The sequence below is a fragment of the Lactuca virosa genome, chromosome 9 (assembly GCF_052849685.1).
Source record: "Lactuca virosa cultivar CGN04683 chromosome 9, Lactuca_virosa_CGN04683_v6, whole genome shotgun sequence".
NCBI lineage: Eukaryota > Viridiplantae > Streptophyta > Magnoliopsida > Asterales > Asteraceae > Lactuca > Lactuca virosa.
In genome coordinates, this window is record NC_136434.1 from 184,344,484 (window position 1) to 184,368,333 (window position 23,850).

The window sequence follows — 23,850 nt, forward strand, 5'->3', positions numbered from 1 at the left end:
AGCCCCATGATAGTCTAGAGCTCCACAAGCTCGAAACTCCCGAAATGTCAATGTGCGCCCCCCATCATGGTCGCCATCTCCGTGCGGAATGCACTCAGCCTCTCATCAATAATCTCCAAGATGCCTCCTTGACCGTACTGAAGATCACTAGAGTCTGGTGAATGATACTGCGCATAATATCAAATGAAATGAACTCCCTCACCTGATCATCGAGTTACCCGGCTCTAGAGCCCGAGCGTGATCCCTCGTCGGCACCAGAACTGCCAACTGGTCTACCATGTAGTGTCACCATACTAAAAATACACCATAGCAATCATCAGAATACTCATCATAACTCGAGGGATCACACACACTACAAGTTCCCTGGTTTTATCTCAGCCCTCCTTGACTCGAGTACGGATCCTCTGCTTTCAGTAGTATGGGCCCATACTAGCTTCCACATCTATCCGTACTTTCCTCAAGGATGGCCTTGACTCCCCAAGTCCCTTTCACTACTATTGCTCGTTGCACTAATCTCATCCTAGGCTTACCCTAGGGTAATATCTGACCCACTTTCCGCCATCAGCTGTGTAAGAAGTCCCCGCTACCTCTTCCTAACTAGCTCGCGAATACCATTACATATTACAAAGACCAAATAATTCTTCAAATGAGAGGTCTCTCCTTACAACGATTGGACTCAAACAAGAGCTGTGCAATATGGTTAAACCTAACCTTCTGAAAGTATTTAGTCCTTGTAATATGTAACTTAGCGTATTCGTTTACTAGTTAGCTAAAGATAACTAGAAGTCCTAAAAGCACAAAGCAAGCAGCATTCGAGCATTGAGTGACCAAAACCAGGCATATCCTAATCAGGCCATCATAACACTAACTAATCACTAGTAGCATACAGTTCAACAAGCTCATACAGTAGGCATACAAGGCATCCTTCCTAGATCCTTAGCCCTAATCTAGCATGCAGTTCACATATTCACAATTCATATCATAATATAAACATGTATGGGTAATTTGAGAGAACTTACTTGAGCTCGACTGATTGCATGCACCACACCTTTTTCTCATTTTAAAATCCTTTTAATAAAATTGAATTTCTTTTGAAAATTTTCATACCAAGTCCCTAGTTTGAGTTCAGACACACCCGAGAGTGTGCCCGAATCCCTCAAACCAAGGCTCTGATACCAAATTGTAGCATACATAAAATATGGTCCCAAAATTTTTTATTTGCAATTATTAAATAAAACCATAGTTATCAAAACATCCAGTCAAAACATAAGTCATAGAATCCAAAACAATACAATCAGAGTAAATATCCCAGGCAAAATCATCATGGTGTGTGCAATGCAGTCATCCTGAGCTCCTCCCTTTGCTACCGGAAGTACCTAAAACCAAAACTAAAAACCGTAAGCACGAAGCTTAGTGAATTTCCCCCAAATGACCACATATCACACAAATAATGCAAATAGGAGATACGGTCCCCGCCCACACTTGGATAACGGGCCCCGTCCTATGAGATACAGGCCCCGCCCACACTCAGTGAGATACGAGCCCCACCCATACTCAACTAACTATGAGATACGGTCCCCGTCCACAATCTGTGAGATACGGGCCCCACCCATACTCATCTAATCATGAGATACAGGCCCCGCCCACACTCACATTCCTAACAAACATATACAACTATCACACAGACGACAAGTATAATAATCTAACAATCCAACCGTTATCTATACTCAGGTAATGATGAGATACGGGCCCCGTCCACACTCTGCGTTCCTAGAAAAGAAAATATAATCTACATGGTCCGACTTTGGTTCCTTCGACCTGTTCAATCCAAGAGGGAAACTCACCTCAAATGTTGGAAGTCAAATACTGCTGCTCATGCTATCAGCTGTACTGGACTACTCTACACCTAAGAAATCATGCAATGCAACCCTTAGACTTACCCTCCTCATCAATAGTTAACAAAAAGTCAACTTAGGTCAAAAGTCAATGCCTAGGGTCAGTGGTCAAAATCCACATCAAAGCCAAAGTCAAAGTCAATGCTCCGAGTTGAATTAACTCATCGAGTTATCCTTCAACTCGGTGAGTTTCCACAGATCATAGAATCGCAATATCTCGAATCAACTCGCCGAGTTTTCTCCCAACTCGTTGAGTTCTTCCTTTTCAACAGAATCGGGACATTTTAAGTCAACTCATCGAGTACTTCCATGCACTCATCGAGTTCTTCAGTCTATTGACCCTTTCTTAATGCATTAAGCCATTATTCTTCAGATCTAAACACTATATTCCAATTCTAAACTGGAAATGCCTCTAGAAGGGTAAAGTTTCCAACTTTACCCATTAATACCCCTCCTAAAGAGATTAAGCTCAACCCTAACCCCAAAAAGGCTTAACTCAAATCCAAAAGCCATCAAAACTTCAAGAGAGGACACAAGAACCTAGATCTAGACCTTAGAGACTAGATACTCAAGTAAAGTTAACTTCCAGCTTTCTCTACATCCATAGCCATTAGAAGCTCAAAAGGCCAAAATGAGGGTTTAAAGGTTGCATGGGACTTTCATGGCCATAAAGTTGACACCTTTATGCCATGAAAGCTCTTCAAGACCCTAGATCTGAAAGGGTTATCCACTTGGGATGTCCAACTCCCAAGGACCGTGATATTTGGACAAAACCAACAAAAAGTGCTAAGAAGAAGATCTTAATGACTACAATTCAAGGTTCAAGCTTTTTACCAGAAAAATGTTGTGGATGAGGCAAGAATTCTGGATCTATGAGCTCCTTCTTGTGTCTCCAAGCTTTTCCTTCTTCCAATGGCTTCAAGCACACACCAAAAACACTTAAAATAGCTCACAAACACTCACAATGGCTTTAGAGTTTCGAGATTTAGGGTTAGGACAGTGGAGGCTGGAAATAGGGCTAAAACCTAGAGCTTAAGTTGTTTAAATAAGGTGCAAAACCTTGAAAATTAGGGTTTCATTTCTGCCAGCCTACTCGTCGAGTTGAGGCCTCCCAACTCGTCGAAGATTTCTTAAATCTGTGGCCCAAATCATCTCTACTCGACGAGTCTGGGGCTCCGAACTTGTCGATGTTCTCTACAAAAGTGAATAACTTATAAGTTTAAATACATAACAAGAACCAGTCGTTACATAAGCACAAGTCAGAAACCTTTGAAAAGTTCAAAGAGTTCAAACATGAAGTCAAAAATTAATTGGGCAGGAAGATCAAGATGCTCAGATCTGATAGAGGTGGTAAGTATCTTAGTATCGAGTTTCACGACTATCTTAAGGAATGTGGAATTGTTTCACAATTTACACCTCCAAGGACACCAAAACTTAATGGTTTGGCTGAGAGACGTAATCGAATCTTGTTGGAAATGGTTCGTTCCATGATGAGTCAAGCTTCACTTCCAATCTCATCCTGGGGGTATGCCTTTGAGACTGCCGCCTATATCCTTAATCTGGTCCCAACAAAGAAGCTTGCCAAAACACCTCACGATATGTGGAAAAGGAAGGTTCCCTCGTTGGCACATATCAAGATTTTGGGTTGTGAAGCTTTCGTTAGACGAGAGACAGTGGGAGTCCAATTGATCTTGAATAAATTCAAGAGTCAAGCGATGAAGGAACCTCTAACACTAGCGCTCAACCTGAGGAAGAAATTCCGGTTGAACCTATTGACGAGGCATTACCTCTTAGGCGTTCCAATCAAGTTAGAATGGCACCCAAGTTTTATGGTTTCCATATTACTATAGATGGTGATACATTTATCAGTGATAGTACACTGATAAATTTGGATGAGCCTTCTAACTACAAGGAAGCTATGGCGGGCCTAGAGTCTGCAAAGTGGAAAGAGGCAATGGACAGCGACATCCAGTCCATGTATGAAAACCAAGTTTGGAATTTGGTTGATAATGTACCAGATCGTAAGACATTTGGGTGCAAGTGGATCTTCAAGAAGAAGACCGACATGGATGGAAAGGTACACACCTTCAAGGCTCGACTGGTGTCGAAGGGTTTTACTCAAACCCTAGGGGTTGAGTATGATGAGACCTTCTCACCAGTGGCTAAGATTAAATCTATTAGGGTTATGTTAGCCATAGCTGCGTTTCATGATTATGAAATCTGGAAGTGGATGTCAAAACCGCTTTCCTAAATGGAAAACTGGCTGAAGATGTTTACACGAGTCAGCTACAGGGTTTTGTGGATGCTAAATAACCCAATAGAGTGTGTAAGCTTCAGAAATAAATCTATGGATTGAAGCAAGCTTCTCGCAGATGGAATCTTTGCTTCAATGAGAAAGTCAAAGAGTTTGGTTTCTCTAGGAGTGAAGATGAGTCCTGTGTATATGTCAAAGCTAGTGGGAGTATAGTTAGCTTTCTAGGAGAGGCTGTAGGAGGTTAAGTCCTGGCTTGGAAAGTGTTTTGCTATGAAGGATCTAGGAGAGGCTGCTTATATTCTAGGAATAAGGATCTTGAGAGATAGAAGTAGAAGACTAATTGGACTTAGTCCAAGTACTTACTTGGATAAGGTGCTAAAACATTTTAGCATGGAGGATTCTAAGAAGGGAGAGTTACCTATCCAAAGCAACACCAAACTGAGTAAGACTCAGAGTCTGAGTACGGATGTCGAGATAGCAGAAATGAGTCGAGTTCCATATGCTTCCGCCGTTGGATCGATCATGTATGCTATGACATGTACTCGGCATGATGTGGCTTTTGCTTTGAGCATGGTTAGTCGATATCAGGGAAACCTGGGTAAGGCTCACTGGATAGCGGCCAAGAACATTCTTAAGTATCTGCGAAGGACTAAGGAATGGGTCCTTATGCTTGGTGGCAGTAATGACTTAAGAGTCACAGGGTATACTGACGCCAACTTTCAGACCGACGGAAACAACTTCCGCTCTCAGTCGGGCTGGGTGTTTACCCTTAACGGAGGAGCTGTGACTTGGAAATGTTCCAAGCAGGAGACTGTGGCTGATTCAAAATGTGAGTCAGAATATATAGCCGCGAGCGAAGTGTCAAAGGAGGCTATATGGTTGAAGAACTTCATTGGAGACCTTGGAGTTGTACCAGCCATAAAATAGCCCATAGAGATTTTATGCGCTAATGAAGGAGCGGTTTCCTTGACCAAGGAACCAAGAGATCATGGAAGATCCACACATATCGAAAGAAAATACCACTTTATCATACATCGGGTAAAAGAAGGACTCCTTGTCGTCAAGAAGGTATCATCAGAAGAGAATCATGCAGATCCCCTCACAAAGGGTCTGAGTAGGATTAAGCACGTTCAGCATGCGGGGAGCATTGGTCTGAAGGATGATATTAGTTTTAGTGATTAGATAAATATTCAGAAACTTGTAACAATATAAATGTAATTGAAATTTGATGATTAAGTAATGAAGATTTATTTATAAGTATTGTTTACTATCTTTTGTTAATTGTTTATCATTGTGTTTCACTTTTGCATGTTTTACTTCCTGAATAATTGGATTATTCAAATGTCCATAGTCGATCATACTTTGGAAGTAAGTAATGAATTAATATTGTCATGAATTGGCTTGTAGATTGTCTAAGTGTTTAGACATAGCAAATGTTTGCTACAACATACATGAGTACTCCTTAAATGGGGATTTGAGTATTGGATTAAACCCACACTCATAGAATTACTTCATGGAATTTATCACGAGTAATTATGAGACGATAATATCGTATAATCTTTAAACGAAGATATATGAGTTGTTGTTTACGAGTTGGTTGTGCATTGATAATGCGTAAACGCATCTGTAACTTGATGTTATAAAACATATGGTTGTGTATGATTTGATGAGTAAGTAGTACAAGAATATAAGTCAAAGTTTATCTGTTCCTTTTTCCCTATGGGTTAAAAGAGATATCTTGGTCCCCCTCGATGATTTTGTGTTGACTTATGTGTCGGGCCCGGTCAGGACTGAATTGATGTGTTCAATTAAGTTCATTGTCATACAAATCAGAAATTGGGAAACAAATTATTAGACAATGAGAATGATTATATTACATTTCATGTGTCCACATGATATCTTGCAGAACGGAGGATTATATGATCCCTTAACTTAGGACACGATAACTAACTGGGTCAGAGTTCAACAACGGCTTTGAGAGCTACGATTGCTAGTCAAATTTTGAGGTCGTATTTGGAATCATAGTTATTAGACTTATCCAAGTGCGAGACTATTGGATTAGGTGTCTAATCCCATAACTATAATTGATATGTACTTGATTTGATAGTAGCATGGTCCTTTTGGGTTGCCTTCACACTGGTAACTAGACAGGATAACTATTGGAGAGAGCGGCTGAATTTATTATTTGAATAATAAATTGGTGTATAAAATGATTTATTAATATGTTATGAGAATAATATATTAATTATAAATCATATTACTAATTGGTATTTAATCAAAAATTAATTTGGAATTAATTTTGGGATTAAAGGAACTGATTAAAAGTACAGGGGTTGTTTTGCAATTATTTGATAGTTGAGATTTTGGGCTCTTGTGTCATCCTTATTGGGGTAGGCCAAAAACCCCTAAAAGATTCTAGATAATTTCGCCCAAGCCTCATGGATGGAAGTCAATGGGCTGCTTAGGCCCTAAGCTAAGGGATTAGGGTTTGCCTTCTCAAAACCCTAGCTGCCTCAACTATAAATAGAGCCCCCTAGCCCTCATAATTTCGTGCACCTCCAAGAAACCCTAGAAGAGCCGAAACTCTGAGCAAGTATCTCCTCTCTCCTCTCTCTCATATTCATCATCTTCCCCTAGTGTTTTTTGTGAGCCAATAGAGGTACTACACTTGTGGTACTTGTTCTCAAAGCTAAGGATGTTCAAGTTTCTCCATTGTTATTACTATTTAGCAATAAAGGTATGTGATCTAATCTTTCTTATATAAATTTCGAAATTATTAGATGCATGCTAGGGTTTCCAGTTTTGTGTTCAATGCTTGTATATCTAATAGTGAAAACATAGATCCTAAAATTAGGGTTGCATGCACATATAGGATTGTTTGCTATGTAGAAAACCCATCAAGGACTACCTGTGATTTCTATATGGATGATTATATGTTCGTTGCTTATGTTTTTTATCTGTTATATGTTGACATATTGTGTTGGGTTGAGGTTGTACTATTTTGTGTTGTAGCCAACAAACCCGGGAACATTCTAGATATGAGTTGAGGGCCGGTTGGCATACCAAACTCATACTGAGGGCTCGGGAGCATTCCAGACATGAGCTAAGGGTCGGTTGGCATGCCAGATTCGTACTGAGGGATTGAGGGTATTCCAGTTCGATGACTGAGTGGGCCTATTGTATATTGGCATTCCATCTTGGGTATTCCATCCCAAGGATGACTGGAACTGAAAGTTGATTGGGCCTATGGTATTCCAACCCGATGGTTGATTGGACCCGCCATGTTGTTGTATATGTTGCTTGTTTGCGTGTTGGTACTTTGGGGGAACTCACTAAGATTTGGCTTACGGTTTTTAGTTGTTGTTACAGGTACTTCTGATGATCGTGGGAAGGCGAAGGCATAACCGTACATATCCTTTGTTTATGACTTTATGATTTTGGGATACTCTGATATGGATAAACAATTTGCAAACAATGCTTTTGTAAACATTTTATGACTATGTGTTTTTTTTTAAGTTTAAGTTTGTTGTGATTTTTATGGATGTTACAAGAACGATTCCGAAACAACTTCTTTGTATGGTTTATTGTTTTGAAATTGAAAATTTTACTATGAATTTTTGGGGTGTTTTAATTTTAGAATTTAAATAAATAAAAAATAAAATATCACCCCATCCCATCCCAACCCTCTCCATCAATACCCCCCTCTCTCTTATTGTATATTTCATTAGAGAACTTCCAATTCTCTTTGTACCTTTAAAACTCATCTCCTCAAGAACATACACTCACAAAATTCTACATACACACAAAGTAATTAAACACACACGTTGAGGAATTCTCTTTCTCCGGCTATTATGAGTTCTCATTCTTCTGCTGTTACGAGTGCTTCATCTCTGGATTCAAGACCCACTAACAAGTTCTCTACCGGCCTGATCATTTCTTCCCTCTCTCCTCACCATTAAATCACTCTACCTGGAGTCTATTATCTAGTTCCAAAAATTTGGAATCTACAAAACCCAAACACATTGCATCTGAGCAAATGATAGGATGACGACGACGATGGGGTTGGGGGTAGGTTCTTGAAGATGAAAAGGTATATTCTATTTGAGTGTGTTAGTGTTACAGCTTGACAATATAGAGTTCACAGGGAAAATCGACATGGACAATCAGGGGTGATGGAATGAGTTTGATGAGGAAAATTGAAGTTCAAAGTAGCAAATTTAGTAGTCGGATTCATGAATTGCTTACAGAGATGAACATTCTTTTTGATTTGCAGATGTAGGATAATGAATTTGAAGGCGAGATACCAGATTTTGAACAGAAAAGCTTGATGTTGCTATTGTTTGTGAGCCTACGATTGAGTGAGGTTGAGAGGGAGTTTTGTGTGTTTTTTTGTTCATATGGTAAAAACCAGATCACATGTCCGGTGAAAGGAAGAAGATCACAAGTAGCGGTCGAAAATATCACATGTTTGTGTTTGTGTGTTTGATGATGAACATGGGGAAGATTCTTGAAGATGCAGATGAGTTAGGTTAGAGAGAGAGAGAGAGAGAGACAAAGATGAGAAGATAGAGAAAGTGGGGCATGGTTGGGGTGGGGTACTGTGGCAATTTTTTTTGTATTTAACTTTTAATTAATAAAGTAATAAAATAAATAGAAAAAAAACAAAAAAAAAAAAAGAATTTCAAAACATAAATTAGTTATTTCAATTTTTTTAGGACCAAAACCACAAAATTTTTTTGATTTTGTACCTTCCATGCAAGTCAACTTTTTTTTTTTTGACCATATCCATAGTTTTTTGGCAAACTACAAAGACCAATTTTGCAGTTTTGTTATGTTTTCATGTTCAGAATTTATGTTTCTCATAAAATAGTTAATTATAAATATTCAGACGATCAATGCAAAATCTTTCTTTAATCCCGACATTGAACTGAAATTTTCATTATCTAAAACTTACAAAAAAAAAAAGTTTTGGTCGAATTAGACATAAGAAATAAGTGCACATAAGGACTCGACCAAACAATAGCCCACATATATCCAAAGTTTATATTATAACCAGGTTCGGCCCTAGCTATCTACACGGCGTGCGACCGCACATGCCATGTCGTTTAAGGGTCCGATTTTTATTTATTTATGTATATTAGTATTAACGACAGATTAGTGACATATTAAGATGGATCAATGATAATTTTTGTTTTGATTAATTGTATAACTTATCGACTTATCAATTATTTTTATTTATATAAAAAAAATTATATCTAAAGACTTTTTATTTTTCTCACATGTCCTTCAAAATCAATGGATTGATTATAACTAAATTGAATTTTCACGGTTACCTTATCAAATACTAACCAACCAACCAACAGTTTGTTGGAGATTGCCTAGCTCATTTCTCTTAACTTCATGGGTCATTACAATCCTTAGGATTCACATTGTGCATCCTATAACCTTCAACTAGATCAAACTGTTGCAATCAATGTGATGTAATAAATCAAAGAAGAAAAAGAAAAATTTAGAAAACGAAACATAAAGGATCATTTATCCAGAAAGCATGTAAAATAGATCAAAATGTTTCACATAATACTAATCCGGATTCAGGTAGTCATTTATTTGGTACCTCCCAAGGAGCAAGAACCGCCATTTTAACCGTTCTCGAGGGATTCCATCCACAAACCTAAAGCTTATGGCTGAATGATATGACTCATCATCATTTAGCTATTGTATTTCTTTTTCTTATTGTGTGGCATATGTATAAAACTAAATTTGAGATTGGGCAGTGAAAGATGTTTTAGATGCATATATCCTATATCCTTAAAACACATCAAAAAATTTATGTGTCTCATTAAATACCTTTATGTGACGCATCCCAATAAGATACTTTAGACTATATGAACTTTACCCTAATGCTTCATACATCCATAACTAATTTCTCATGCATGTAAAGTAAACTCTAATTGCAATAAAAACTTTTCCCTAATTTTTTGATTTTCTATTTGCTGCAAAGTCTTCGAGAGGTTGAATCAAAGATATTCAGTCCAAAATTAAAGAAGATCAAGATGAAGACAAATATCGTATTTTTTATAAATATAAATTGTGCTTTATAGTTCTTTCTATAATTTATAATCAAATAAATTAAATATTTATTTGACTGCAGTTAAAATTAAAAAAAAAAATGTATAACTAGTTTTTCTCAAAAGAATAGGTTTAACTTTTAAGTAGGCATTAAGGGTGTGGCTCAACCAATTTATTGAAGGTCTCATACTACAAGAGAGGATTGCAATTACGGATGTAATGGATCAAATTGTTAGGATTAGCGTGGGCCGGTTTTCTCAATCGTCGGTTTAGTATGTAACCTTGTAGCCCATAACTGTTTATTATACCGTATCCTTTCTAACTTTTTTTTTATGGTCATTAATATTAAACAATTTAGTATGTCTTTTTTAAACATCAAAATATCATATTTATCAAATAAAAGTTTAAATACCGTATTTATTTTTTATAATTCCATATCATATTTACCCAAAATAGTTTTTTTTTAACATTTTATAAAAAATTATATATTTAGTTATAGTAAATGACTATTATACTCTTCATAAACTTTCTAACATTCCTTGATTAATCAGTAAAGGAATGTGCTTAGCATCATTGTGAAAATCTCATTAAAAAAAGTTTGACTTGAGATGATTTTTGGAACAAAACCAAAGTGATCAATATGATTGTGAAACATCTCCGTCTAATCAAAATATGATATGCAATTCTCTTGCTTTGGATTTTGGCATTGTTTAAATCTTCTATAAAAATAATGAACTAAATGTTCAGTGAATCCGATTTTTCTCAAATCAATTCTTAAAATCGATTACTCGTCAAAGTTTTATCTGATTCAAATTGAATTGTAAACCCACTTCGCAATTTTCCCCTTTATACCAAAACCCTAGTGAAAACGTTGATATTATATGCAGAGATCTCAAACAAATAACCACCCTTCTTGTTTCAAAAATCATATCCATCAACTTTTTTAGGTGTTTGAAGTTGAATTGGAAATTTAGTATAATAGTAAATTGATAAATATAAGGATTTAAAAAGATTAAAATTTTTATTTTAAAAAAAATGTTTAAAATAAGATTTAGGCAAATATTATATAAGGATTTAAATAGCACAATACCATCTTATCTACCAGGATACTGATCTAATAGATCATAATAGCACAATACCATCCTATCTACCAGGATCCTGATCAAACAGATCATACTAGCATAACATATCAAGATAACAATCCAAAAGGGCCGACCTTGGTGCCTTAGACCCTTGAGAATAGTGAGGATAACTCACCTTGCAAGTAGTTAGGGACGATATAGTCGACTCCCCCCAATACAGCTCCAACCACCAACACCTATAATCGCAACTTACCCATTTTCCATAAGTTTCCCCAATTTACCAAAATGCCCTTAAAAGTCAAACTGGTCAACCCTTGGTCAAAGTCAAAGTCAATGGTCAAGGTCAACAGTCCATGCTGACCCTACTCGTCGAGTGCAGCTCGCCACTTGTCGAGTTCTTTAGAAATTCAGATGTCACTCAACTCGACTCGCCGAATATCCAACCAACTCGCCGAGTCTATGCGCGTACATATGTCGGGAAAACCCTAACTGACTCATCGAGTCATCTCCCAGACTCGCCGAGTCCATGCAAAAACCAATCAACCGAAAACCCTCCTCAACTCGCCGATTTGGATTATCTAACTCGTTGATTCCATGCACTCCAGTTCATGTCCAGTCGATTATGAGCTACTCCATTGTTCCAAACAGTAGATCTAACCTTCTAGGGCGTTACAATTCTCACCCACTTGAACTAGACTTCTTCCTCGAAGTCTGCTGCGGTGAACATCTCATTATAATGCTCCCACATCTCTGCCTTCGGCTCCCAAGTCCCTTCAGATCCCTTCCTGTGCTCCTACTGTACCTTTACCAAAGGTATCTCCTTGTTCCTCAAAACCTTCACCTTTTTCTCCAATATGGCTATGGGCCTCTCGACATAGTTCAAGCGCTCATCCACTTGTATGTCATCCAATGACACCACTGCACCCTCATCCAACACGCACTTTCGCAGTTGCGAGACGTGGAAAGTGTTGTGAATCTGACTCAACTCCTATGGAAGGTCCAACCTGTATGTCACATTGCCATCCCTGGAAACAACCCTAAATGGTCCAATGTATCGGCGACCCAATTTTCCCATCTTCCTGAACCGGATCACACCCTTCCAGGGCGAGACCTTCAGGGGTACCATATCACCGACCTGAAACTCCAACTCAGATCGACGCCGGTCGGCGTAGCTCTTCTGCCGACTATGTGCGGTATGCAGCTGCTGTTTAATCTACTGAATCATCTCAGTAGTCTGCAGGACTACCTCGGTCCGAACCATCACCCTATGACCCACCTCACCGCAACAGTCTAGGGTGCGGCATCTCCTTCCATACAATAGCTCATATGGTGGAGCACCAATGATGGACTGAAAGCTGTTGTTGTAGGAGAACTCTACAAGGGGTAGGTAGGAGTCCCAGCTCCCACCGAATTCAATAACAAAGGCTCTCAACATGTCCTCGAGAATCTGTATGCTTCGCTCACTCTGGTCGTCGGTCTGCGGATGATATGTTGTACTGAAGTGCAGCCGTGTGCCCAGTTCCTCGTGGAACTTCTTCCAGAAACGAGAGGTGAAACGAATGTCTCGGTCTGAAACGATAGAGACCGGTACCCCATGGCGAGCAACGATTTCATGGATATATACCTCATCCAGCTTCTCGGCCGATGAACTCTCCTAAATGGCTAGGAAATGGTAACTCTTGGTCAGTCGATCCACGATGACCAATATGGCGTCGAAGCCCTTCGCCGTCCTCGGCAGCTTGGTGATGAAGTCCATGGTGATCTGCTCCCATTTCCACATGGGAACCTCTAGAAGCTGCAGCTTGTCATGCGGCCTCTGGTGCTCAGCCTTGACCATCCTGCAGGCTAGGCATCTCTCCACGTACCAAGCGATCTCTCGCTTCATGCACGGTCACTAGTAACTCAAACGCAAATCCCGGTACATCTTGGTGGCCCCCGGGTGAATAGAGAAGCGAGACTTATGAGCCTCCTCCAGAACAATCTGTCTGACTCCACCAGACATCGGAACCCAGACCCGACCACAACGGGTCAACAATCCCCGGATGTCCTGCACAAACCGGATGTTCTCACCCCTAATCCTCTACAACTTCCAGTTCTCCGAACGCATACCCTCTACCTGAGCTTCCCTGATCAAGCTCACTAGTGGGGAATCCACTGATATCCTCATGCATGTCACTGGAGTAAATGATCCAGCTGACTTGCGGCTCAGAGCATCCGCAACCACGTTCACTTTACCCGGGTGGTAAAGGATCTCACAGTCGTAGTCCTTGACTACATCCAGCCACCTACGCTGCCTCATGTTCAGGTTCGGCTAATCCATAATCTGTCTCAAGCTCTTGTGGTCCGTGTAGATGGTACAGCGGACCCCATAGAGGTAATGTCTCCAAATGTTGAGAGCGAAAACCACCACTCCCAATTCCAAATCATGAGTAGGGTATCTCGTCTTATGCGGCTTCAACTGCCACGATGCGTAAGCTATCACTCGTCCTCTCTGCATGAGGACCGCTCTCAGTCCTGTGATGGATGCATCACAGAACACTACAAAATCCTCGACTCCTTCAGGAAGATTCAAGACTGGAGCCTCGCATAATCGCTGTCGGAGGGTCTCAAACGCCCTCTGCTGCTCGGGGCCCCACCGGAAATACACCCCCTTCCTCGTCAGACGAGTGAGAGGTACTGCAATCTTGGAGAAATCATGTATGAATCTCTAGTAGTACCCCGTCAATCCCAAAAATCTCCTGATGTCGGAGGGAGATTTTGGAACCTCCCACTGCATAATCGCCTCGATTTTGGCCGGATCGACCAAAATCCCCTCTTGGTTAATGAGGTGTCCAAGGAACTGAACCTCTCGCAACCAAAACTCGCACTTCGAGAACTTGGCATAAAGCCGTTCTTGCCTCAAAACCCCCAATAACTCTCGCAGGTGCTCCTCATGCTGCTCTCGGGTCTTGGAATATACCAAGATATCGTTGATGAATAATATGACCGAGCGATCGAGCATCGGTCTGTAGACCTGATTCATCAGGTCCATAAATATCGTCGGCGCATTGGTGAGACCAAAAGGCATCACCACGAACTCGTAATGTCCATATCGAGTCCGGAACGCGGTCTTCTCCACGTCCTCCTCCCTAACCTTGATCTGATGGTAGTCGGACCTCAGGTCTATCTTGGAGAACCAGGATGCGCTCTGTAACTGATCGATGTCATCAATCCTCGGTAGTGGATAACGGTTCGTCACCGTTAACTTGTTTAACTCCAGGTAGTCTATGCACATCCGGTGTGAACCATCCTTCTTCTTCACAAAAAGGATCGGTGCTCCCCATGGAGAACTGCTCGGGTGAATGAACTGCTTTCCCAGTAGTTCCTGGAGCTGTGATGATAACTCCTACATCTCTGGTGGTGCCAACGGGTACGGCGCCTTAGCGATAGGGGCCGCACATGGAACTAAGTCGATCCTAAACCCGACCTGTCTCTCCGGTGGCACTCCGGGTAACTTCTCCGGAAACATGTCAGCGAACTCCCTGACTACTAGGACCTCCGAAAATGAAGGCGGACCCCTGACCCACGTATCCACCACGTACGCTAGATAACCCGCACACCCGTGCTGAATATACTGTCGAGCCCTGGCAGCCGAACAAAACCCTGATCCCACTCTAGTGCCCTCGCCGTAGACAATCAGTTCTCCCCCACTTGGGGTTCGAACCACCACCTACTGACCCTCGCAGTCAATCATGTCACCAAAGCGACTAAGCCAATCCATATCCACGATCACACACACTTCCCCCATGGGAATCGGAATCAAGTCTATCAGAAAATATACCCCAAAGATCTCGAACACACAACCACGGTAAACTGAAGAAGCGGAAACCCCGTGTTCGTTGGCGATCGAGACTCGCAACAGACACTCCAGCTCTCCTACTGGTAAAACGAACTCCCTACTGAATGTCTGAGAGACGAATTACCGACTCGCCCCAGATTCAAGTAGTAACAAAGCAGGCAAGGAGTTCACTAGAAACGTACCTAATCACAGGTACAACACATAAGCATAAAATAGATATAAACAGTAAGATAAGGGATAGAAACATACCAGCAACCACGTCTGGTGCTGCTCTGGCCTCCTCGGCTGTAAGCTGGAAGGCGCGTCCCTCGGCCCTCAGGGGCGCTGCTCGGCTCTGAATCCCGTCAGTAATCCTCAGTGTAGTTGGCGTGGGAGCCTGCGCCGGTTTGGCGGCTAGTAGGGGACATTAGGCCTTCATATGGCCCACCTGCTCACAATAGTAACAAAGTCTGACCCCAGGAGTTGGAGTCTGCTGTCTGCAATCCCTGGCCAGATGGCCCTGCCTTCCACATTTGTGGCACCCACTCCCCGATCGGCAAACTCCCGAATGAGCCTTTCCGCACTTGCCACAAGTGCGGACCTGCTGTCCTCCCGTCCTGGATTCAGTGGCCTTAAACCGCTTCGGCGCCGACTGTGTCTGTTTCGGGGCCCGACCCTGCTCTCTCAGTTGTAGCTCAATCTCAAGCTCTCGCCGCCTAGCGGCCTCCTGTGGATCCAGAAGCGTATCACAACGATGGGTCGCCACAAACTGTTGAATATCAGTCTTGAGCATGCTCAGATAACGGGTCATCTGAGCCTGCTCAGAAGCAAACTCCGAGCAGAACATTGCCCTCTCAGTGAACATCTGGGTGATCTCCGTCACCGACTATGTACCCTGTCTCAGATCCAAAAACTCCTATGACAGCTTCTCGCGCTCGACCCGTGGAATGTAGCGAGCGCGAAACATATCCCTGAACTGCTCCCAAGTAACAGCGGCTCTCTGGTCATCTGAATACGACCCAGTCATCACTCTCCACCAGTCCTTTGCCCCAGACCTCAGCAGGTTCAGGGCACATCTGACCTTCTGGTCAGTAGGACATAAGCATGTGAAGAAACAACCCTCCACATCAGATAGCCACCTCATGGCCTTGATGGGATCCTGAGTTCCATCAAAAGTAGGGGGCTTCGTGTTATCGAATTCCCTGTACTGAAAAGCTCTGCCAGCTCCTCCCCCTGCCGCTGATATAGGTGTGGCAGCTGCTACGGCAGCCATCTCAGCTAGGGTTGCATATATGTCGTCAAAATACTCCATCATAGCGGTCTTGATAGACCCAAACATCTCCGGAATCTGACCCCGAACAATCTCGACCACCTCCTCACGGATGATCTCCCTGACACGATCCTCTGTCAACACTGGCCAACCCTGGCCGATAGTCTCGGGCTCTGTCGGAGCGTCCTGACCGCCCAGTCTTGATCCCGATCCGTATCCAATCACAAAACTCCTCGTAACCATCATACTTAAAATATACCAACAAAACATCAGATAATCCGCATAAACAACAGGGAACCAACTCCCAACTAAGCCCTAGGGGTTGTGACTTCCTTGACATGCGTATGGGTCTTGTGCTTTCAGTAGTACGGGCCCATACTACCTTACACACCTACCCATATTTGTCTCAAGTATCATCACAACACCCTAACAATATACATGCGCATGGTGATCGCTCAAGTATCATCTCATAACTGGCCTACCGGCCTCATACAGCTCACCCATGAAACTTCCACCAACCCTGCAACACTCGTCTACGCTAACCATACATAACGCTGGACCCTATAGACTTTCGAATACCTGATCCTACCCTAAGCCCTTCATCAAACAAAAAATAGGAAATAAGGCCAAACCAAACATTCTCAGGCTATAAGATCTTAATTATGTACGACCATGATGCATACACTAAGCAACTACAGTAATGATGTCAATTTCATATAAATAAAACCCTAGGCTCTCAGGCATCATATAATCAGGCAATTCTATCATGCAATTCCTGAAGATCCCTAGCCTAGTACTAGCATGTTGTTCTAACATATCACAATATCAAATAACTGTATGGTATTTTGGGGTCTACTTACTGGCTCCAGCTAATCGTACACTCTGCATCCTCCTTTTTAAAATCAAAGTTAAGTTAAGGTCCACGTTCCCGATCCCAAGCCAACAATCAAACAAGAACATGACAAGAGATCGAGCCCATGCCCTTAACCCAACTCTTTTATTGCAATTTCTTTTCAAAAACATTTTGCAAAAACTCTCAGATCCTAGTTTGAGACTGGATTCACACGAGTGTTTATCCAATTCACTCAAACCAGGGCTCTGATACCAACTTGTAACATTCATAAAAATTGTGCCAAATTTAAACTTTTCAGATTAATTCAAAACCATTTAATTATTACAAAATTGTTTCCAATATTGTTCATTGTCAAAAGTATCCCAGAATCAATCACAAAATACGAGGAGGTGCACGATCAGGCCTTCGCCTTCCCATGGTTATCCGAAGTACCTGAAACAATAATCAATAAATGTAAGCTCGAAGGCTTAGTGAGTTACCCCCAAAATACCCATACTCAAAACAATACACATACAATAACAAACATCATACTATGGGTCCAATCGACCATCGGGTTGGAATACCCCAGGCCCACAACCAATAGGTTGGAATGCCACTATACTATGGGTCCAATCTTCCTCGGGATGGAATACCCCAGGCCCACAACCATCGGGTTGGAATGCCCACATACTACGAGTCCAATCATCCTCGGGATGGAATACTCACGGCCCACAACCATTGTGTTGGAATGCCCAAGTCTGTTGGCTCAAGCACAAAGCAGACAAGCCTCAACCACTAATCAAACATGTGCACATATATTAGATAATTACATAACAGACTGTAATAGACAAACCGATCTAACGGATCATAACAGCATATGACATCCTATCTACCAGGATACTGATCTAACATATCATAATAGCACAATACCATCCTATCTACCAGGATGCTGATCTAACAGATCAGTCTAGCATAACATATCAGGATAACAATCCAAAAGGGTCGGCCTTGGTGCCTTAGACCCTTGAGTATAGTGAGGATAACTCACCCCGCAAGTAGCTAGAGACGATATAGTCGACACCCCCCAATACAACTCCAACCACCAACACCTATAACCGCAATTGACCCATTTTCCATAAGTTTCCCCAATTTACCAAAATGCCCTTAAAAGTCAAACTGGTCAACCCTTGGTCAAAGTCAAATTCAATGGTCAATGTCAACTGTCCATGCTGACCCTACGCGTCGAGTGCAGCTCGCCACTTGTCGAGTTCTTTAGAAATTCAGAAATCACTCAAGTCGACTCGTCGAGTTTCCAACCAACTCGTCGAGTCTATGCGCGTACAGATGTCGGTAAAACCCTAACTGACTCGTCGATTCATCTCCCAGACTCGCCGAGTCCATGCAGAAACCAATCAACTGAAAACCCTCCTCAACTCGCCGAGTTGGATTATCCTACTCGTCGAGTCCATGCACTCCAATTCATGTCCAGTCGATTCTGAGCTACTCCATTGTTCCAAACAGTAGATCTAACCTTCTAGGGCACATTTATCACGTAAAGTTGCAAACTTTCATGCATGCAAGGCCATACTTATAAAAATCAAGCTAAATAAGGGTTTAAGGGATGAAGAAAGGCCAAAGCTTGCCAAATTCGATGCCTTTAAGACAATAGGGACCTAGGGGAATTCCGATCTGAAGTTACAACTTCAGATCTTATCCTAATACACGAAATGATCCCCAAACATGCTAAAGTTGGCCCTAATCTTAACATAAAGAGATCTAGAAGGAGGAAAGTCAAGGTACCGACTTGTTACCTTCAGGTGATGCAAAAATGAAGTAGATTTCGGATCCCTCAACTGCTCCTTGCTCAAAGCTTCTTGATCTCCAAGATCCTCTCTCCAATATTCACCTTCCAAGCTTAATATCACACCACAAGAGAGGAAAACGGCGATTTAGGGTTTCTGGACTCACAAGGGCCTGTAAGGAAGGCTAAAGGAGCCAAATGATCCTTTAAATAGGGTGCAAAACCTTGGAAATTAGGGTTTCATCCTCCAGCTCCAACTCGTCGAGTATGTCCTTTGACTCGGCGAGTTGGCCAGTTAAAATCCGCGATCATAACCGTGCCTACTCGACGAGTCAGGCCATCCAACTCGTCGAGTCGACCTTAAATATTGAAAATATAAAACTTGAAAGTTTATACCTGAGGGTCGCGACGTTACAAAGGAGGTGAGGAAGAATTAGAGCAAGGATCAAGCAAGCAACACCTTCTCATCTTGGTTATCACCTTCTGAACCATTTGTAAGGATTCAAGTCTCTACCTTTTGGAGTTTTTCTCTTAGATCTAGGTTGTTTTTGGTCCCCTTTTGGTTCATAGAGTTGGTTTGAGTGAATGGATAGAATAAAGTTGGCAACTTTATTGCTCTCTAGTGTCCCTTGAGCATCATATCTTATGTATTTGAAGTTTGGTTGTGATTTATGAATCTTGCATGAGGTTTAGGTCATTTTCTTTCCATTTGACCTAAGTTGAGTTGGGGACATGCATGGGGCATGCATGTCCATCAAGTTAGCAGTTTTATGGACCTTTGGTGCCCCCTTTAGCTTCTGGAAGAATTGGGGTTGAAGACTTATTGAGATTAAGGACTCAAAACATTAGGACTTTGCATCAGATGAAGCCTGATGTGATCACGATGTGACTAAGGATAATTCACGTCATGAGGCTGTCAAGTGAGTCATCCTGGACCGAGTTGTTGTGTTGAGTTGGCATGAGTTAGAATCAGTTCGAGTGAGACCTCACGACGTGACTAAGGGCTGGTCACGACGTGAGGCTGAATAATTGATATTTTTGATTGTTGACTTTTGACATGGGTTGACTTTTGGTCAAGATGACTGATTTCAATATGTAGTCTAAGGTTGGACCTTATATGTTGTGATAGAAGTGTTGTAGCGGCAATTATCGTGGCTTTGAGCTGAGGGTTAGTCGGATTTGTGATTCAGGTGAGTCTCCTCACTGTACCCGTGGGTTGAAGGCACCAATGTCGGCCCACTAGGATCTGTTATATGCTAGCTGTCTTTGTGACTCTTGCATGGTATGTCGGGCTAGGCCCATTGTATGATGGGTTGGGCCCATGGATCAGGAAGGGCTAGGCCCAATGTATGTTATATGCTAGTTGTCTCTGTGACTCTTACATTGTATGTTGGGCTAGGCCCATTGTATGACGGGCTAGGCCCATTGTATGACAGGCTAGACCCATTATGGTGGGTTGGACCCAATGTGAGGGCCAGACCCAATGATATGTATGGTATGTGATGTTTTGGGGAACTCACTAAGCTTTGTGCTTATGATTTTTATTTATGGTCCAGGTGCTTCCGGTTCGAAGGGGAAGGGTCCGGCTTGATCGCAACATATCCACCCATGTTTCCGCAACTTTATGATTTTGGGATCGTACCTTGATAACTATTTTACTCTGATATACTTTTGAAAGATTGAAATAGGTAAATAACGTTTAATGGTTGAATTAAAAATAATTTTTTACCTTATAATTTTTAAGATGTTACATTACATGTAAACATAAGTAAACAAACAACATAAGACGAAACTCATCGTCAACTTTTTATAAAAAAAAATACTACAAAACACAAAAGCAATCTAAAAGAAGTACAATTAAACCCAAATTGGCATATCGATTACAAACATCTTTCATTATGTATATACCAATATTTTTATCATCCCAAATTCTTTGTTTATGTCAATACATCGATAATCACATGCAATATTACAAGCATCTTCATCTCATCCCTCACAAATCATGCCGATTATCACAACATGCTTTTTTTAAAAGAGTATAAGAAATTTACTCCTTTTTGTTGGTAGATCATGTCAAAAATCAAGATCCCATCTTTCATGGCAAATCTTGATTTTTCCCTCGGTCTTCAATTGATCTAACCAATCTTGTTTTAAGTTTTCCCTCGGTTTGACCAATCTTCTTTCCTTGAAAGACTTACGTAGTGTTTAGCAAACTAGCTTATAAACTACTTTATAAATTATAATAAACTACTTTTATTGCTTTACCAAATACTAAATTACAATAAGCTAGCTTTTTTTTTTCCAAACATAGGCCTTAGATATATATGGCCTTAAATAAGCTGATGATGCGTATACTTATGATCCCATAAGTCAAACTAGAAGCTATTGAGAATTTGAGACTATATTATAAGCTAGCTTATTTTTTTTTTTTCCAAACATAGGCCTTAGATATATGGTCTTAAATAATATAGTTTCAAATTCTCGGTTTGACTCATGGGATCATAAGTATACGCATCACCAGCTTATTTAAGGCCATATATCTAAGGCCTATATATAGTCTCAAATTCTCAATAGCTTCTGGTTTGACTCATGGGATCATAATCATACGCATCACCAGCTTTCACAAAACTCCCTTTCACGCGCTTTCTAACATCCGCTCTTGCCTTTCGTGAAGCATATCTTACTCTCTTCTCACATCTACCCCAAAAAAAGAGAGCAATATTAATCATATATTTAAATCCATTAAAAAAACTATTTCAAAAGATGTTCATGAAACTTTATCATTTACTCACTTCCGGGTTTTCTTTTTTTCCTTGTAAGGAAGAACCGTATCGTTTCTGATACCTGAAGGAGTAGTGCTATCGTGAGCCAGGGTGCAGCATGGTGGCTCACCCATGAGAAACATAGATGAAGCCCCACAATCTTTATAATCACGTGTATTGCTTTCTCCAGTGAGGCTTGAAAATGAAATAGTGGAATGTGGTTTATAACAAACGTGTGGTGGTTCTGTTTTGCAGCTTCTTAATGAATCAAATGAAGCTGCATTACTGCATGTGGGTTGAACTTGAACATCATATCTCTTTGAGAACAAAAAATAAGTATGAGAATTGAGAAATATTCATGATAAAGAATTTTAAGAAGAAATTACAGCTATATTAATTATTACCTTTGTAGCATGTGAATTGTGAGAAATGGATTCAGCGACTGATGTTTCTTTAGTTCCAAATAAACTATCGACTGACATGAACGACCAGATGGAAGATAGTTCCACCGCCGATGGGCAGCCGGAGTAGCAATTTAACATTTGCCGACAATGGCTACCGGAATCGGAATTAGAACCGGTGTGACCGTCCCAGTTACATTTTTGACAAAGTGAGAGTTTTTCATCGACACATCTAACGAATGCTGGTTTTGAATTGCATCTATCACATACGAGTGTTCTTGAATGGCGTTTTGATAATGCGTTTGCGGAATGAATATAACGATCACACGATAAACATAAGTAAGCTTCGTCTGGTCGACAATACACCATCGATTTTGCCTCGCCACAGTAATCGCAACCGTAACCCATTTTTGGAAAATCTTTATCAGATTTAATGAACTGATGAAGCAAAATCTGTGTCAAACAATTGAGAAACTGGATTAGGGATTTGGAATCTTTGTAATTTGACTGAAATAGCATATACTTTAATGATTCTGTAATCTGCATGCGTTCTTGGGTATTGATAAGGGTCGATTCAAGAACAACCTATCAATACAAATGGTTTCTGAAAATATTCAAATTTAACATCTTTTTAACGAGTCCAGACACAAGATTGAAGAGGGTTTTATGCATGTAGAATTCACACAGTAATCTGAAGAAACAAGAAAACTCTGTTCAGCAAAACAAAGCCAGGGGAGATAATAAAAGCCCAAAAAAAAAAACTCAAATTCATCCAAAAAAAATTGGTTTTTTTCAAAGAAAAAGATGGTTCGAATCAGTGAATGAAACCCAGAATCCATGTATTACGAATAAATAGAAGAAATCCAAGAAAAAACCATTTTGGTAAAGCAAAAACAAACAAGACCCAGAACAAGCTTACAAGGATTGAAAACCGAGAAAGCAAAGATCAAAGCAGATAGGTTCTGTTGCCGACTTTGAAAACCCTAAAAAGTTTGGGATAGAGGTTTCAGGAGTTTCTTGTCCTTGTTAATATCCCTGCGTTGTGTGTGAGCTAGGTGTTTGGAGCACTTTATATTGCAAGAAGATATTTGACAACAGAAAATACCAAAATAAAATATCACGAAAAGGGCAAAAAGTGCAAGGAGAATGAAAGAGAAAGAGAGGTCCGTACTTTGTAGTTTGGTTTGGAAGGTGGGACCTTGTCGCTTTCCTCACATTGAAAAGTTTGGCACTTTTCTAATCTTCTCTTTATTTACTTTTGAGTTTTGAGCCAAGTGTAGACATGTCCTCTATATATCATAGCAACATCCTTACCTATTACAAAATACTAAAGTTTTACTAGTTTAGTTCTAAGGAACTAACCAGGACATTATCATTATTGAACATTAAGACCAACCTATAAACCCAACATTTGAACAAGTACGATATAGAAAAGAAGTGTGGAATGTTTATAATTATGCTTCAATTTTAACTATGGGAGTATTCATATTTCATGATGAGAGTAGCACAATAGATATTATTTCTACATGAGAAGGATGGTAATAGGACATTCCCTGTAAAAGGACATCATGAAAATAGCATTCTACTAACATGATTAGGAGAATACCTCATGAAGGTGCCAAATATTTGGTTCATGCTTGTACAATAGCAAACGTAAACCAACAAAA

The 23,850-nt window shown here is 40.7% G+C and overlaps 1 protein-coding gene across 1 annotated transcript; it reads right to left on the minus strand.

The window, feature by feature from the left end:
- Positions 1 to 20,946: 20,946 nt before the first annotated feature.
- Positions 20,947 to 23,211, minus strand: LOC145137739 (zinc finger protein CONSTANS-LIKE 10-like). Its single transcript, XM_079071879.1, has 4 exons — positions 23,103 to 23,211; positions 22,187 to 22,636; positions 21,813 to 22,099; positions 20,947 to 21,717 (listed from the first exon to the last, which is right to left on the minus strand). The coding sequence occupies exons 2-4, from the start codon at positions 22,589 to 22,591 to the stop codon at positions 21,588 to 21,590; spliced, it is 822 nt and encodes a 273-aa protein (XP_078928005.1). The 5' UTR covers positions 22,592 to 22,636; positions 23,103 to 23,211; the 3' UTR covers positions 20,947 to 21,587.
- Positions 23,212 to 23,850: the final 639 nt, after the last annotated feature.